General features: G+C 41.4%; 1 protein-coding gene across 12 annotated transcripts in view; it reads left to right on the top strand.

The window, feature by feature from the left end:
• Positions 1-14763, top strand: part of NFIA (nuclear factor I A) — a 254322-nt gene that overhangs the window by 149816 nt on the left and 89743 nt on the right. For all 12 annotated transcript variants that reach the window (XM_076340076.1, XM_076340066.1, XM_076340074.1 and 9 more), the window contains one exon: positions 12978-13052. In XM_076340076.1, coding sequence (XP_076196191.1) covers positions 12978-13052 — 75 coding nt within the window. The remainder of the gene's footprint in view (positions 1-12977; positions 13053-14763) is intronic.

The raw sequence follows: 14763 nt of genomic DNA, 5'->3' as shown, positions 1-14763 counted from the left end.
CACAGGGCAGGTGAGCCAGGCTGCTAAGCATGGTCCAAAACATGAAGTCCTGGCCCCTGTGGTATCTTCAGATTGTCTTAAATACACGTGGATAGGGCATCTGACATAGGGATTCCACCCCACTGCCACATTTCTGCATCCCTGTGTATCGCACTTTGTCACACAAGACTGCTGGGGACGAGTAAGAGGGTCTACAGAGGCAAGCCTTCTACCATGGGAAGAGGACTGTATAGGCTCAGCTGACCAACCCAGCCTCTAGCAACAGATTCATCTCAGGTCCTCACCTCTATACCAAGAGTGTGTCTGAGTCACCAGAGGCAGCCTCCTGGGGCAAGACATCCCACTGTTGTCATCTCAGTTCCTTGAGGCACCTCCCCTGGAGCCACCGTATCTGCCACACATGGGATGAGCACATGAAATTAGATAAGGGCTAAGAAGGTCTCTCTCTGCCCCTTCTCTTTACTTTGTTAATCTTGAATCCCTCACAGTACGCTCACAATTAGTGAACTCAGAGGTCCTCTTTGGGCTCCAGTCTGAGCAGATTACACAGAGAAATTAAATTTGGTCTGTGTTCTGGCCTGACCTTGGCCTGAACCTGAGAAAGTGAATGCCCCTATCACACCAACATGTGTCTGTAGAAGTACAGTAAACACAAACAGGGGTCACTGGCCCTCTCTGTCATACACTCCCAGGCCAGAAGTCTAGAGTTTTGGGCTGTCCACCCAAGTACTTGTTAATAAATGTCCATTCTTAGTCTGTTAAGGAATGTAGACAGGGCGTCTTGCCCTACAAAACACAAACTTAGAATAAAACAGAGTCTCAGTCATTGTGCAGAGCTCTGCTGCTGGTCTCCACTTCCAGCAGTCTCTTCCCACTGGACTTATGCTGCTAGTTTGGGATTTGGCTGGGGGAATTATCCACTAATACACTGTGGGTTCTCCACTGCAGTCTGTATGCATAGTTGCCAGCCTAACCCCAAGTGCATCAGTCCTTGGGAAGTCAGTCGATAAGCCTGTGGGGCTTCCTCATCAATACTTGAAGGAGGCAGAGACCTGGCGTAGCCTAGGCAGAGCCTGGGCTATGAGACAGGACAGCCTGGATCACCCAGTGAAGGGATTGTGTTGCTTCTAAGGGGCATGACGAGGGGGTGACATGTTCCTTGTGGAGACTCATCAGTGCCTTTGCTAGTCATTCCACCCTTTTGTTCTTCTTGGGAGATGTCCTACGTAACTCGGGTGAAGTTGGTGCAGACCGTGGTGGCCACCCAGAGATTCTGTGCTCAGTGGAGGTACTTTGTTCTCTGCTAGTAGGCAATGAGGACAAGCCCTTCAGTTCCCAGCCCTGAGTCTGTAATGCCTCTACAGAGAGGGTGATGCTGCACTGGGTGTCACTCTGCTCTCTGGACAGGAGTTGCAAGCCCATACATGTTAGGCATATGGTGTTTGTCTACAGTGCCCTTATCTGCAGCCATAAGCATCAGGTTTTGTGCTCTAGGTCTTGTGCAAGCTTGCCACGTCCCTAGACAAGCATTACTGTGCTTCCAGACCCACCCCTTTCTGTCTTCTCTGCCACCAGTGTATCAGAGCTTTATTCCAGAGACTCACCTCGGTACCCTGCTGCCCAAGGTGAGACAGCCCAGATGCTGCTGGAGAAAAGCTCGTGAGGTTACCCCCATCGTCCATGCAGGGATCTCTCTGGGTGGCCCTGACTGAACTTCATGAGCCCAGTAACATGGACAGTCAAGGACAGACTGTATGTGTGTTGTCATGCCGTGATTAGTGGAAAGTCTCTTCCCTCCCCAGCCACAAGGATAACTAACATGTAAACCTAGTGGAAGTCAGCCTACTTGGGACTAAAAGTTATTGAAGTTAGGAGATTATTTTTCTGTACAAAGAATAGAGGAGTAAGAACCTTCTGGAGAGAAAACTCCGAGTGATACAATGGAAAGGACAATAGGTAAATAGAGTAACATGATTTGCATGGGGTTTATTGTGAATTAAAGTTTGCTCACTGGTGGTGTCAGCAGAGGAGGTGTAAGAAGCAACTCTGAAGGGAGAGGAAAGCCCACGGGGAAAGGTGGAGCTGGCTGATCCTTGTGACTTGGCTTCCATGCCCAGCATCCTTATTTTCATGTCGCATTTATACTATCTAATCTTCAGCAGATATTTCTACAGTTTCCATTATCATGGTGTCCAGCCACAGTCTTTTAAAAGTGCCTTGGTGTGAAGAGAGAGGGGTGCCAGGAAGGGAGGATGAGAGGAAACAGCTGATGAAGTTGCTGGGGTTTGTGTCCGTATCACCCAGCAAAGCAGGGCAGGAAAGCTGCCTGCCCTCGCCTGACCCTGGCCCCACCAGCTCCTCCTGGACGCTGGGCTTTTCTAGAGAATTCTGCCACATGCTCTGAGTATGTATGTGTATTATTCTTATAACTATAAATTAACATGCAAGTTAAAAAAAACCACAAACCCAACACCTCTTTTTATAGCCCCCTAATTCTGTGTCCAGAGGGCTTCGGACTCCCTCGGTTCAGCTCCGAGTGTATCTGCAGAGTAACCTTAGAGGGTGCACTTAGCTACCACCAGCTGAGGGAGGGTTTTATAGATCCTAAAATAATTACAGCATCGCTGAGTCTAGTTGTATAATTTCTTGGCAATATACTAATTAAAACTAGATATTTACACACAACGCTTATTTAAACTTAAGACTTATTTAAAAGAACCTGCATACTTATAATAACTATATATCATGGCTTTATTGAGGACCATGTTTTTCATGCAGATTGAATTCTCGGGCACTGTTATTAACATAAATGAGCCCACAGCTATATGTTCAGGACTGAATACTTCCAGGGCATCTGAATCATCCTGGTATTTCACCATCTAAAATTATTTTTAAAATACTACATTTTTTTAACTCACTGTTTTATGGCAATTAGAAATCTCTCTGTGTTTACTAGGAACAGAGAGTCCAGCAGAGCTGAGTGTTTAATGTGATGAATAGTGTTAGGAGCTCAAAGAAAAGTCAGATGCATGTCGACACTTATCAAAGCTGTTCTGCTGCTCAGAATGACTGTTCGTGATATTTGTTTCATGATAAACTTCCTCAGAACATGATGTTACTGGAAAAAAAATGATCCACTCTGAGAAATACGCAGGTGACACAGTTGAGTCAGCAGCTTGCAACAGTGACACAGGCTTACGTTTATAAAAATCCCCACTGAACTTTTGTCTTCTGCGTGTGTGTATCATAGCCTTAAAATCTGTCGCCACAAAAGTGTCCCATTTCTTGTGTTCACTTGGTAGCTGTTTAAACTAACAAAAATCTTCCCACCACCCTGATGAAGAGGTAGATTCCTGGGCTTAAAAGTCTCAATAGTCACAAAACTTTCCTTTTTTGTAAGTAATTCACCATATAAATGTTACTATCTCCAATGACCACTGATACCTCTGGGGAAACAATAAACATGGAAAAATAACAGACCACTGTGGAAACCAGAAAATCCTACCTCCCGTATGAGAGGGTGTAATTATTGAAGTTGCAAGCATTTCCTCGTGCACAAGTATCTCGGCATTCATAGGTGGAAAGTACCTCATGCTGTGTTTGAAATATCAGCTGGATTTAAAAGGCGGCTTTGTGCTTTACCATGGACCTTTCTTAGCCTCCTGCAGATGGTCCCTATTGCTGAAGAGAGACATGACTTGTGAGACGGGGAGACTTCCGTGCTGTTTTTTCGTGCTGCTCTAATCCTGCTTTACACCCATAAAGGACTTCAGTCCTTAAGCCCTTACCATCTTTCTCCTAAATATTAAAATTATTTTCCTCAGTGTCATACTGTATTAAAGCAGAATGAAAATGGGTTTAACAATTGCTGGCATGGGGCTTCTGTACAGCATGTGTGTCACAAATCATGTCACTTTTCAGCAATAGGGCTGCTGCCAGCGGGAGGCTCAGAAATGCTCATGTTAATCAAAAATTTTAATTTCAAATCAAATTGACAGTTTACACATGGTGAGAAATGCTTCTCACCATGTGATATTTCAGTATGCTACACTGGGCAAAATGGGTGCACTTTCCTGTTAAGAATTTTGACTGCAGTATCTGCAAATTTATGGGTTTCAGTGTATTGGGTATGGTGAGTAGTTGATCTAAGGGAGCCCCTTGGAGAATAGGAGACAGAAGGGTTTTCATGCAGCCTGGCACTGGTGAGCCGCTGTTGGCACATGCTGCTGGAGAAATGACAGGTATTCAATAAACATCACTATGGTTAAGAGGAAGATTTAAAGGAGGGAGGGGCTGCAGTGCTATAAACAGGATTTGAAACAAATGTGCTTATTTCAGTCCGTGATTAGTCTGAATACCTAAGTATTCCACACCAGTTTTCAAATATCCTTACATTTATTTTCACACTGATGTTTTTCACACAGCATCAACAATAATATTTATGGCATTAATACTGTAGCTAAATTCTAATTTTAAGTAGTGTAAACCCAAGTAAACTCTGCATGTACCGAGGCACGCTCCATCAGTGTGAAGACCAGAACGTGGCTACGTGTTGTGCTTACAGCATGCAGCCCCAGCATCGGCTCCTACAAGCCCTTACTTCTGCCAGGAGCTTCCTAGAAATCAGTGGACAAAATTCAGGAGGCAGTATTTCAGTTGATACTTGATGAGAAGTAAGAGGAGCAAGGACAGCTGATGGAGCGTGTGTGATTGCCCCCAGACAAAGGAGTTGTAGAAACCGATGTTTTCAGGCTGTACCAGAAATATGATGCTGACATCAAAAAATGACCAGCTGAAAAGAAATTATCCTTACATTATTCTCTTTAGGAGGTTTTTCAGCTCTCTGGGGGTTCCTGAAGTTAATGCAATGCCTAGCTCGTGACACTGGGGCTTTCATTTTACAAAGGCCTTGCAGCAGGAAAGGAACAGGGACAGCAGTACCCACCTTCTCGAATCTCCCCCTCCAGTGCCTGTATTTATCATTCACCTGCAAGGGTGAGAGGGTGGGTGGGTGGCCGCTGCTGGCAGCCTGGGGAGCGCCCTGCAGCAGCACATGCCATCAGCATCCCCGGGAAGCTCAGGGAAACTGGGTGGTTTCTCTGAGCTCATTTGGACATTGAGTCATGCTTCGAACTGCAAAGCTGAACTGGCAATATCACCGCAGACCTTGGAGATCACAGCTGTCATTGCTCTTGTAACCAGGGTTGATATGAAAATATGAAGATAAATAACTCCTTCGTATTATTATTTTCAGGGAGGCAGGCTTTTCTTTTTATTACTCTTTTTATTGTTGGATGCCATAAATATTCCAGAATGATTATCCCAGGGTAGATTTCATCTCGTTTACTTCGAAAGGCTTTTGAGGAGCGCATTATTTTATAAGCTGCCAAATGAGTATGACCATTTATAATGATTTTTCTTTTTTTCTTTAATATTTGCTTTTTGGATTGAAGACCTGAAACAGAAATATGCTAATTTAAGACATCTGTTGTTTTTCAAGCTATAGGCCCCTATCGGTATTAATGCAGTTAGTTTATTTATCGAATTTGGTATATGGTATATTTGGTATATTATCATTCTATCAAAAAACTGTATTTAACTGATTTCTCACCCACATGAGTACCAAAAAGTACCCTACAATGTTAGGAGTCATCAGAAATTAAAAACCACACCAAACATCTTAGATCTTGGAATGGTTTCCATTGCACAAGGTCCTTAACATGAACTTGAAGGGCTTTCAATGTTTCAAGAAGACCTTTGTCTTCAAGAGAAAGGAACTATCCTTGTGCCTTCCACTTGGACAAAACCTCACATGATTGATTCCGATCTATAATCGGTTCATTAACGTTACTAAGTTGCCATTAATTCCACTATCTCTGCACTTAAATACAAAATGAGCTGAAGTCTCCTAAGAGCTGAAGCTGCTGTGGATCCGTGCAGGATCAGGTTGTTGGTGACACAGCCAGCCTGATGCCACATTTGCTCTGGTCCACATTTATTAGTTTGCTACCCAGACTCTGGAGCTCAACATGACACATACTGAAATAATAATTAGCCATTGTTATTACTAGAGATTCTAAAATGGCATGAGTATGAAAGGCAATGTGCAGTGAGATGCTACATGTGTATTTCTGTTCTGATTCACCTCGGGAGAATGCCCATCATGGCGGGTCAGGTGGATTCCCTAGTGAAGGTGTGAGTGTCCTTTCTCCGAGCCACTCCCAGCACCTTGAGATGTTGATTCCCGATGGCCACCGAGAGTACACAAACTGTATGGAAACGGAGCTGAACTTGAGTACTGGTATCAGAAGTGCACCCACGAAAACTAGCAGCGCTTCACAATTTTACTGTCTGCTAGATACAGACATTTTAGCTAAAAACCAAAAAGGCAAGTCATTTACCAATGGTTTTGCATATTGTGAAGTGTTAACAAAACTTTCATTATCACACTCTATTAAGCCAGGACCAGGAAACAATTTCTAATCAACACTCAGATCTGGGCAGGGATTGTGCAGTCTTTTGTAGGAGGCCTCAGATCTGTGTTCTCTATTCTCACATGCTCACTTCCAGCTGTTGTCATTGAAATCCCACATAATCTCCCAGGGTCAAAGGGCAGTCATCCATGACTGCCGCTGTTAGGAGGTTATGCTGATTTCTGTTGTCAAATATTGGCCCTTTTCTCTTTCAATCACTCCCATTCTACTTTTTTTAACAAGAAAGATCCAGCCTAGAATTGTATTACATGACTTTAAAGCCTTAAAAGTGTTCCTCTATTGTACTAACACGACATGCCCTGGACGGTCTAATCCATTCTGCTATGGGCCACAAAGAAAGTTCTAGCACTTCTTAAAATCTCAGCCAAAGGCAGGTAGGTGAGCTGGAGAGAATAACGGCATATATGACATGTGGCCCAGCAGTTATTTCATAAGAAAATGTGTAATTTGTCGAAGGTGAGTTATTGCTGTGGCATTAAAATTAAATTGGAAATAACAAGACAGAATAGAAGTGGGAGCATTTGTCAGGGAACAAGAGAGGTTTCTGTATCACCTTTAATGTATAATATCTTGCTTAACTCTTCGATAAAAAATCCATTAATTAAAAATGTGGTATAATTTACCATTAAAGGTTTATCGCTTACAAATTTGAGGAATGCATTTTGTACAAAGCAATTAAAATGAAGCCGTTGTGCCAGCTCTGGAGATCGGTATTTGGGGTCTGTTGGTAAATGCAGATTTCGTTAGTTATGTGCAATATTCAGGCCTGTGTACAGCTCCCTCGTGCTGTCTTCCATCTGAACGGGAGAGACATTCACTTGGACAGATGGATGGTCTCTTCAGTCTCCATATTTTTTTTAGAGACGAAGCTAGCGTATGAGGTTTGGCCCCATGGATCTAGCTTTCCATTTCCAGCGTGAGGTAGCGACCAAGTATCTCTTGGTGAACTTCACTGCTGCTGCCCCAGGCAAGGGTGAGCTGGTACAAGTGCTTGGGTAGCAGCTGGTCTCAGCCCAGGGGTGCTCCCCCGGCCACCCACGCTTGCCCTGGAGGTGGATGCTTCCCAGAAGCAAGGTGCACCTTCCTCCCTGTGCGAGCACATGGCACACAACCACTGTGCCAGACTGCCTGCAGGACCTTGTGTCTGTGCAGAGGGATGTGTTTCTGGAAGGGAATGCAGTTGTGGGGCTGCCGTGGCTGGGTCAGCCCAGGTTTAATAAACTCACCTTCCAGTTAAGCAGAGTGTAAATGTTATGAAGGTCTTGACTGAAGCATGCATATTCTGTCGTTTCCTTTTGCTGGAGAACACAGATTAGGACTAACTCTGTCACTCCCATCCTCCTCAGCCAGTGCAGCCGTGGAATAGCTAACCTTTTGGGAGTCCTTGGGGTGATCCGGGTTCCCTCTGATGACATCCCCTCTCTCAAGGCCTGCATGTGCTGTGTGATACACACATTAATTTTCTAATCAATATTATTGCTCCACATTGTTTGTGAAACATGGGATTATCTAGATAGAGGATAAAACCAAAAGGAATCAAGTTGCACTTTGAGCAGAGAGGGCTTTTCTTTTAATCAGGCATTTGGTTAAGATAATAGGCTTGAGACCCTAATTGATTATTACTATTTTAAGGTTTTAAGATGGCTATGTATAGCGAGATGCTGAACATGAAAAAGGCTTTAGAAATTGCTTCAGTGCTCGTTTGGGGGACTCATGTAATTTCAAAACACTGAAAAGGAATCAAAGTCTCCCAAAAAGCTGTTCTCCAAAGCTTAATACGTTGTGACTCAGACTGTAGTGGAAGAGAAATAACTGGATATGGACTTTTTCATCTTCAAAGGAGTAACTCTTTCCCAGTTTTATTTAAGCTTGGATTTCAGGAAATCAGCTGTATCTCTGTTTAGAAAATACCTTGTATATTATGGTGCAATCTAACTATTTTATAATAAAAATAATACTGTTGGATTACACAAGGAAGCCTGCTAATTAAATAACAATAATACCTTGAGCACCTTGAAAACATCTTCTGATATTCAATTAAGGAACAATAACCCGATGAACTTTAACCTATAGACCATATTCAGACTTTCTACATAAAAGTAATTGCATCAGTCATGATTTTCTCAAGCTACAACACAAGCTCTTGATTGGTAGCTCAACGTCTGAGACTCCTTTTTACAGCATTAATTGGGAAAGCAGACAATACTCTCCCTGTAAACTAGATTTTAGGACGAAGGTTAGTTGCCTTTGTACACGTTTACTCATTGAAATAGGAATGTTTGCTTAATAATTCAAAACAAATAGCATTAGACAACAAGTCCTAATCCTGATTTCTCCTCTGCCAGTGTAAATTAGGAGAAAATTAGGTGAAACTCTATTTGATCAGTGTAGAAAGACTTGTTTAAAACTTCTTTGAGATCAGAATTAGGCTCCAGCAATTCAAGCCTGTTCTTCTGGCTTCTTTACTGGGATCAAAAAGAAGAATACGTAAATTGCATTATGAATTTTCTCCCCAATTAAAGCAATCATCAAGCTATGGAAAAACATTTTTCATGTGGTACTTGTTATGATAGTGTTGCATCGTGTTTGTATGCAATACCAAACATGCGACTGGGTAATGTCATGTTATTTATTAGCTAGTATCCTGATCTGCTTTATTCAGTCTGGTCTTATAAGCCTCGGGTTTTTTCCCCTTTGGGGGAAAACCAATCATCCTTGTGAGCCGAAGTGAGGTCTTGTGTAATGAGCTAACTCCTAGCTGGACTTAGACTTGGGTTGAAGGCAATGATTCAACAATATATTTAAATACCTGCTTAACTTGTCAGCCTATCTTTATTTGGCAGGGCAAATAAGCATATGCTTTAGTCAAGCATGTGATTAAAATTAAGCACGTGCTCTAACTGCTTTGCTGAGTCAGGGCCTGCCTTGGCTAGCCAGGTGTCTTAATTAATACCCAGAATTTCAGTGAATGAGCTCTGTTAGTTTTTTATAAAGTGAGTAAAAATTCTCTCATCCTCATTTTGAACACCTGCTTTCCTACCAAAATGTGACTGTCACACAAAGCTGCGGAGATAACCAGATTGTATACAGCAATTTCAATGTCCTACCTTTGGGATATTTAGCAAAGGTATCACAGTGAGAGTATTTCAGTAAAGTGCTGTATGAAAAGTAAATCTTGCAAGCTTTCAAGATGTTTAATCATCTTTTCAGTAAAGGAGCTCGTTAATGCTAACAACTGCATATGTAATTGCTTGACTTTACCTATTTTTTTCTGATTCAGAATTAAGTGGAACAGCCAAATTGATACATTATTGCATTTTGACCCCTGTTAATAGGCGCAAAATGTTTACTTCACATATTTTATCAATCCTGCTATTTCCCAGTCATTCTTCTTTTACATGTCTAGCTTCTTTGTCCTGTTTCTCTCATTTTCTTGTTGCACTGTTATCACAGCTCAGCAAAAGCTACAGTCTTAGGCCTGGATTTTGCAATCTGAACCATCCAGGCAAACCTTTAAACTTTCATGGAGTTCTACCGAACTATTCACAGACCAACCGTGCATCGAATTGAGTTCAAGATACAGCTCTAAGCCAAGGACATTGCTTTTATGGGTATCAAGATATTATTAATGATTGGCGAGATGAGTCCCTGATTTCCTAATGTTTATAAGTAAATAACAAATTGGAGAATTGTGAAATTCACCTTTCATTTGTGAAATGTTTATTTTCAGTATTGAAGGATGAAAATCTAATCACTCTCGTTGCATGCTGCTGTTTAATGATTACTATTACATGTACACGCATAAGAAATGTTCCCACTACAGAAGTGCATATTTCAAGTACACCCAGCAAAATAAGAATAATGAAGTTAGCAGGCCCAAGCTAACTTATTCAACTTTTCTTATGCCCTGTGGGACCGTGAAAGCTAGAATGTATTTAAACCATTCTACAGCATTTTCATTTCTGGTTTTACCTGTGCTTGTTAGGTTAAGGTAACACAGTTAGCCATGCGACAATCATGTTTTTATTGGATGATTACAAAGGGCTCTAGACTTTTCCTTAAAAAATCAGCCAAATGTCCTACCGTAGCTGTGATTTGTTTTTTACTTCCATATTTAAATTTCACCTTCACTCTTAGTGTGATAGGAACGTGCCTTAGAAATGCAGGTAGAAGTGGACACTAGAGCAGAGCCAGTATGTTGCACTGTGAAAAAACAACACGTGACAGATGTTCATAGCATTGCTGAATGCACTTCTGGAAGTTGGTCAGATACTGCCATGATGAGCACAGTATGAGAAGTTATATAGCATAGACTGGCTTCCCTACAAAGGGCTCTGCGGAGTAGTAAGCATCCTGGCCATGATCCAGCAAGGCACTTAAGCATATGCTTAATTTTAGGCACATGAGTGGTTTCAGTGAAGACCTAAGAGAATTATTTTTAATTCACAGATCATTTAATTCAATAGGCAGGTCTGCTGCAGCATATGAAAAGTAGATCTTCATATTAAAAATACTTGGGAAATTGTCAATGAACAAACGTTGTGTATGGCCTGCAACCATTTCTAAAAAGCAGAATGATGTAGTCATCACCTTTATTATGGTAAAATACAAAGTGGATCAGGCAAAAGCATTTACAATTATCTGAGAGCTATTTCTGAGTTGAAAATAAGGAAAAATAAAAGCTTGTAAGAACATTTTTTCATTTGAAGTAGAGAAAAATTTATTCTCTTGATGTAAATAAAAACCTTGTTTGCAGATTGAGGAATTTGTTTGTGTTGAATTTCAGCATCAATTTCAATATTTTATAGTACATTTATCTACAGCTGGAGCATGACAGATTTGTGTATATTTATATGTTTGTGTACATAATACATATGTATACACACATACACAAGGATGCCCAAAGATATACATATACACAGTTTGAAAACTCATCATTATTGCTGAAGTATAAAAACATGCCTGATGTAGAAACTTGTCTCAAGTCTGTTAGCTTAGCGACTGCGTTCATCTGGCACCATAGGGTCCTCGCAGAAACAGGGAAGTTCTTCTGTGCAGGAGCAGAAATCGCTGAGGAGTTGGCTGGAGATGAAAGGCTGACCTCTCTCCCAAACCTTTCCCCGATATGTCAACCTCTGTAGTCCTGCGCACAAGATGCATTTCTTTTACTTCCCATTCTGCAGGTAGAAATGGCAATGGGATATGTTTGGTTTTTTTAAACAACCCTGAAAGAAAGACAGGAGAACAAATACGCAGCTTGCATTAGTCCTATTGCTCTGGTCACTATAGGAGGTGTGCAGGTATTGCTGTGATGAGCACGGGGGTATAGTAGAATATACTGAATGTAGGGAAATTGTACTGAATCTGACAAACAATTAACAACAGAGCAGATGGTGCCCCTGCAAATCATTCAATAATATATGTGTGCATGCACTGGAATCAGTGACTCTAAGTAGGACAACCTAAAAAGGTATGCCACTTATCCTGTGGACAAGTAGGACTTTACAGTTCTTTTAATAATCTCTTTATCCTGAGATTTCTCCTTTGACCCTGATTTCAAAAGCAGGAGGTCAGTCTGGCCAACTAACTGCAGACCTCTAATTGAAGTCCAGATATGTCCCGCGTGAACTGCTGTATCCCACTCTGCACACTTACACTGGGTTGCAGCCCAAAAGCTGCTCCTTTTGTAATTGATCATACCCGTGAAAATTAAATGAACATTTGGTGGTAGGCATGTTTTCAGAGAAGAAGGAAAATACTGTTATGTAAAGTGTAATAACATTTTGATACCAAGTGTAGAGGCATTCCTTGCACAACGGAGGCGAGCGTGGAAGCATATGCCCTGGTTCCTAAAGACAGTCCAAAGCTCAAAGTTAATACTTTTCCTATGCAGAGATTTATTTTTCTTTTCAAAAGCTAGTTTTAAATGTTAGGATTTTTTTTTTTGTGGAAAAGGCATTAATTTAATTTTTTTTTAACCAGCTGCTATTTTAAGATTTCCCTAGTGTAACCTTAGAAAATGAAGAGTACATCTTTAAATCTTGTTTTGTTTGAATGAATGGGTAGATAATCCTGATCAGATGTTTCTTTAGAGAATAATGTTTAAAACGATTATGGAACTTAGCTGTCCTGTCTGTTTCCTAGGTACAGTATTTTCATTTCAATTGTGAAGTCATTAGGGGTCATCCAAGGTAACCGTTTATTAAAATAGTCCTCTTTTGTTTCAGATTTCCTGTTGAGATGCTTTAACATGTAAAAATCTCCCTGCTGATGTGTCATGTTAGCTTTCCTAACCTCTAGATAGAAACCACAAAGCAGCCTACATAGCTGTATGACTAGTTACCCACCTACATAAACAATAATTACTGCTAAGTGGGAAATTAGATGTCACATCTTAAGTCTAAATGAAAGTAAAGTATTTGAGAATACTGTCATTAAATGCTTAAAGTTAATCGCAGTTCTCTCACTCTGTTTGTTTTGTAGGACATTTGGGCTTCCAGGACAGTTTTGTCACATCAGGTGTTTTCAGTGTGACTGAGCTAGTAAGAGTCTCACAAAGTAAGTATCATTTTGTGGCCAGTTTATGTGGTTTCTGCAATCCCAGTTTTTTTCTTTGATTCTTATTGTGCCCCTTCCCCAATTCAGAAACAGCGTCTTGAAAATTGAGAGTCTCTTCTCCCCACTTCTCGCCAGTGGACAGTGTTTATGTGCCACACCTTTTAATGGGAAAACAAAATAGCATAATTTTAAAAAGTAAATAAAAAAATCTTAATTCTGCAAACTTGCATGTGCAAGTTGATCTGGTACCCAGCTGAAAATGGGCAGACTCTGTATCAGAGTGCAAATAAATGCCTACAAAGATCAGCTTACCCAATGGATCTCTTGCAGGATCCAAGGACTGTATTTTAACCAGACCTCTAGAAACAACATGATCTGTGCACATAAGCCTGGAAATTTTCTTACGCTGCTTTTGCACGTTGTGTTCATCCATGCCATGTGTTTGTACACCTGCAAATTGATGAACTCGTTAATAATGCCAACAACTGTACCAACTTCAGCTCTGATAATCTCAGTTGTGCAGAGGCATACATCTTGACTTCGCAAGGCCTGCGTTTTCCTGTATGGAATTCAGTCTTCTAGAAGGATTTGTTTTTTGACCTTTAAAGAATGCTAATGCCCCCAGCATGAATGACACACTGCAGCATGATCATTACAGACTTGTCAATGCTCACTAACAACAGTGAATTAAGAGTACCTGTCACCACCCTGTTCCATTGATCAAAGGTGCATTGATTGTATTTTGCTATGACATAATCCAGATAGTCCAAGGAGAGCATATGGACAGTCTCTTGCAGAGAGACTATTGGTAAGCCAGGGCCGTAGGTACTAGTCCTTTGGGGATCTTCTCTGCAGCTAGTGTAGAGCTATGCAGTAACATCACATTGTCACCAATTACCACTGCTCCAGGTGAACCACTCAAGTACGTGCCCCTTTAAAACCTTAGGGTTTGTAACCAATCTCTTTAGCACAGCCAGTGATAAAAATGGTTCTCCTCCTAGAATATTTGTTTATGTATTGGCTCTGAGCATGTTTAAGTTTAAGTCCTTCTGGGGCTGGAATCTAACTGGCACAAACCTAGCAGAGAATCTGTGGTTTTGAGTCAGAACACAGAGTTTCTGTAAGGATTTTCCTGTTTTATTTCCTCTTTTGGAAAGACTTGCACTAGCTAGTAAATCGGCTTTATATTCAAAAATAGGATGCTACAAAGAAAGCGTGGCAAGGGGGAGATACATGAATGTCAGTTATATGTGCTAGAGAGAGAGATAGAGGGAGAAAAAGTTTAAGGCAGACATTTCTCCTGAGTTTTCTTCCCTGACAACTGGTGGGAATTTTGTGAGAAGGACAAAGTTAAGAGAACTTAGAAGTCAAGAGGAGCTGCTGAGCGCTCAGCACATTTGCAAATCAGTTCACTTGCTCAAGTGCTTAAATAGGGACTTTGACATGTAACTCACTGTACTGTGTACACTAACTTGCTGATACCTGCAGCACTGTGGACAAAACCAAGTTAACGCCAGTCTTTTGAATGTCTCCATGTTATGTCACTTTATTTCAGTGTGACAGCGTAAGGCTTTTGAAGCCCAAAGGATTCGTTCTCCTCCTCTGCAAGGCATCCCACTTCACCACAATCTTATCTTCACTGTAGGAGCCCTACACAGCAGAACTGCCTCTGGACTCTGTCAGCCATGCTTCTTGTGTGCACAGGACAGGG

Source organism: Aptenodytes patagonicus, chromosome 5 (genome assembly GCF_965638725.1).
Source record: "Aptenodytes patagonicus chromosome 5, bAptPat1.pri.cur, whole genome shotgun sequence".
NCBI lineage: Eukaryota > Metazoa > Chordata > Aves > Sphenisciformes > Spheniscidae > Aptenodytes > Aptenodytes patagonicus.
Note: the sequence above shows the minus strand (reverse complement) of the source record. Positions and strands in the feature narration are given on the sequence as shown.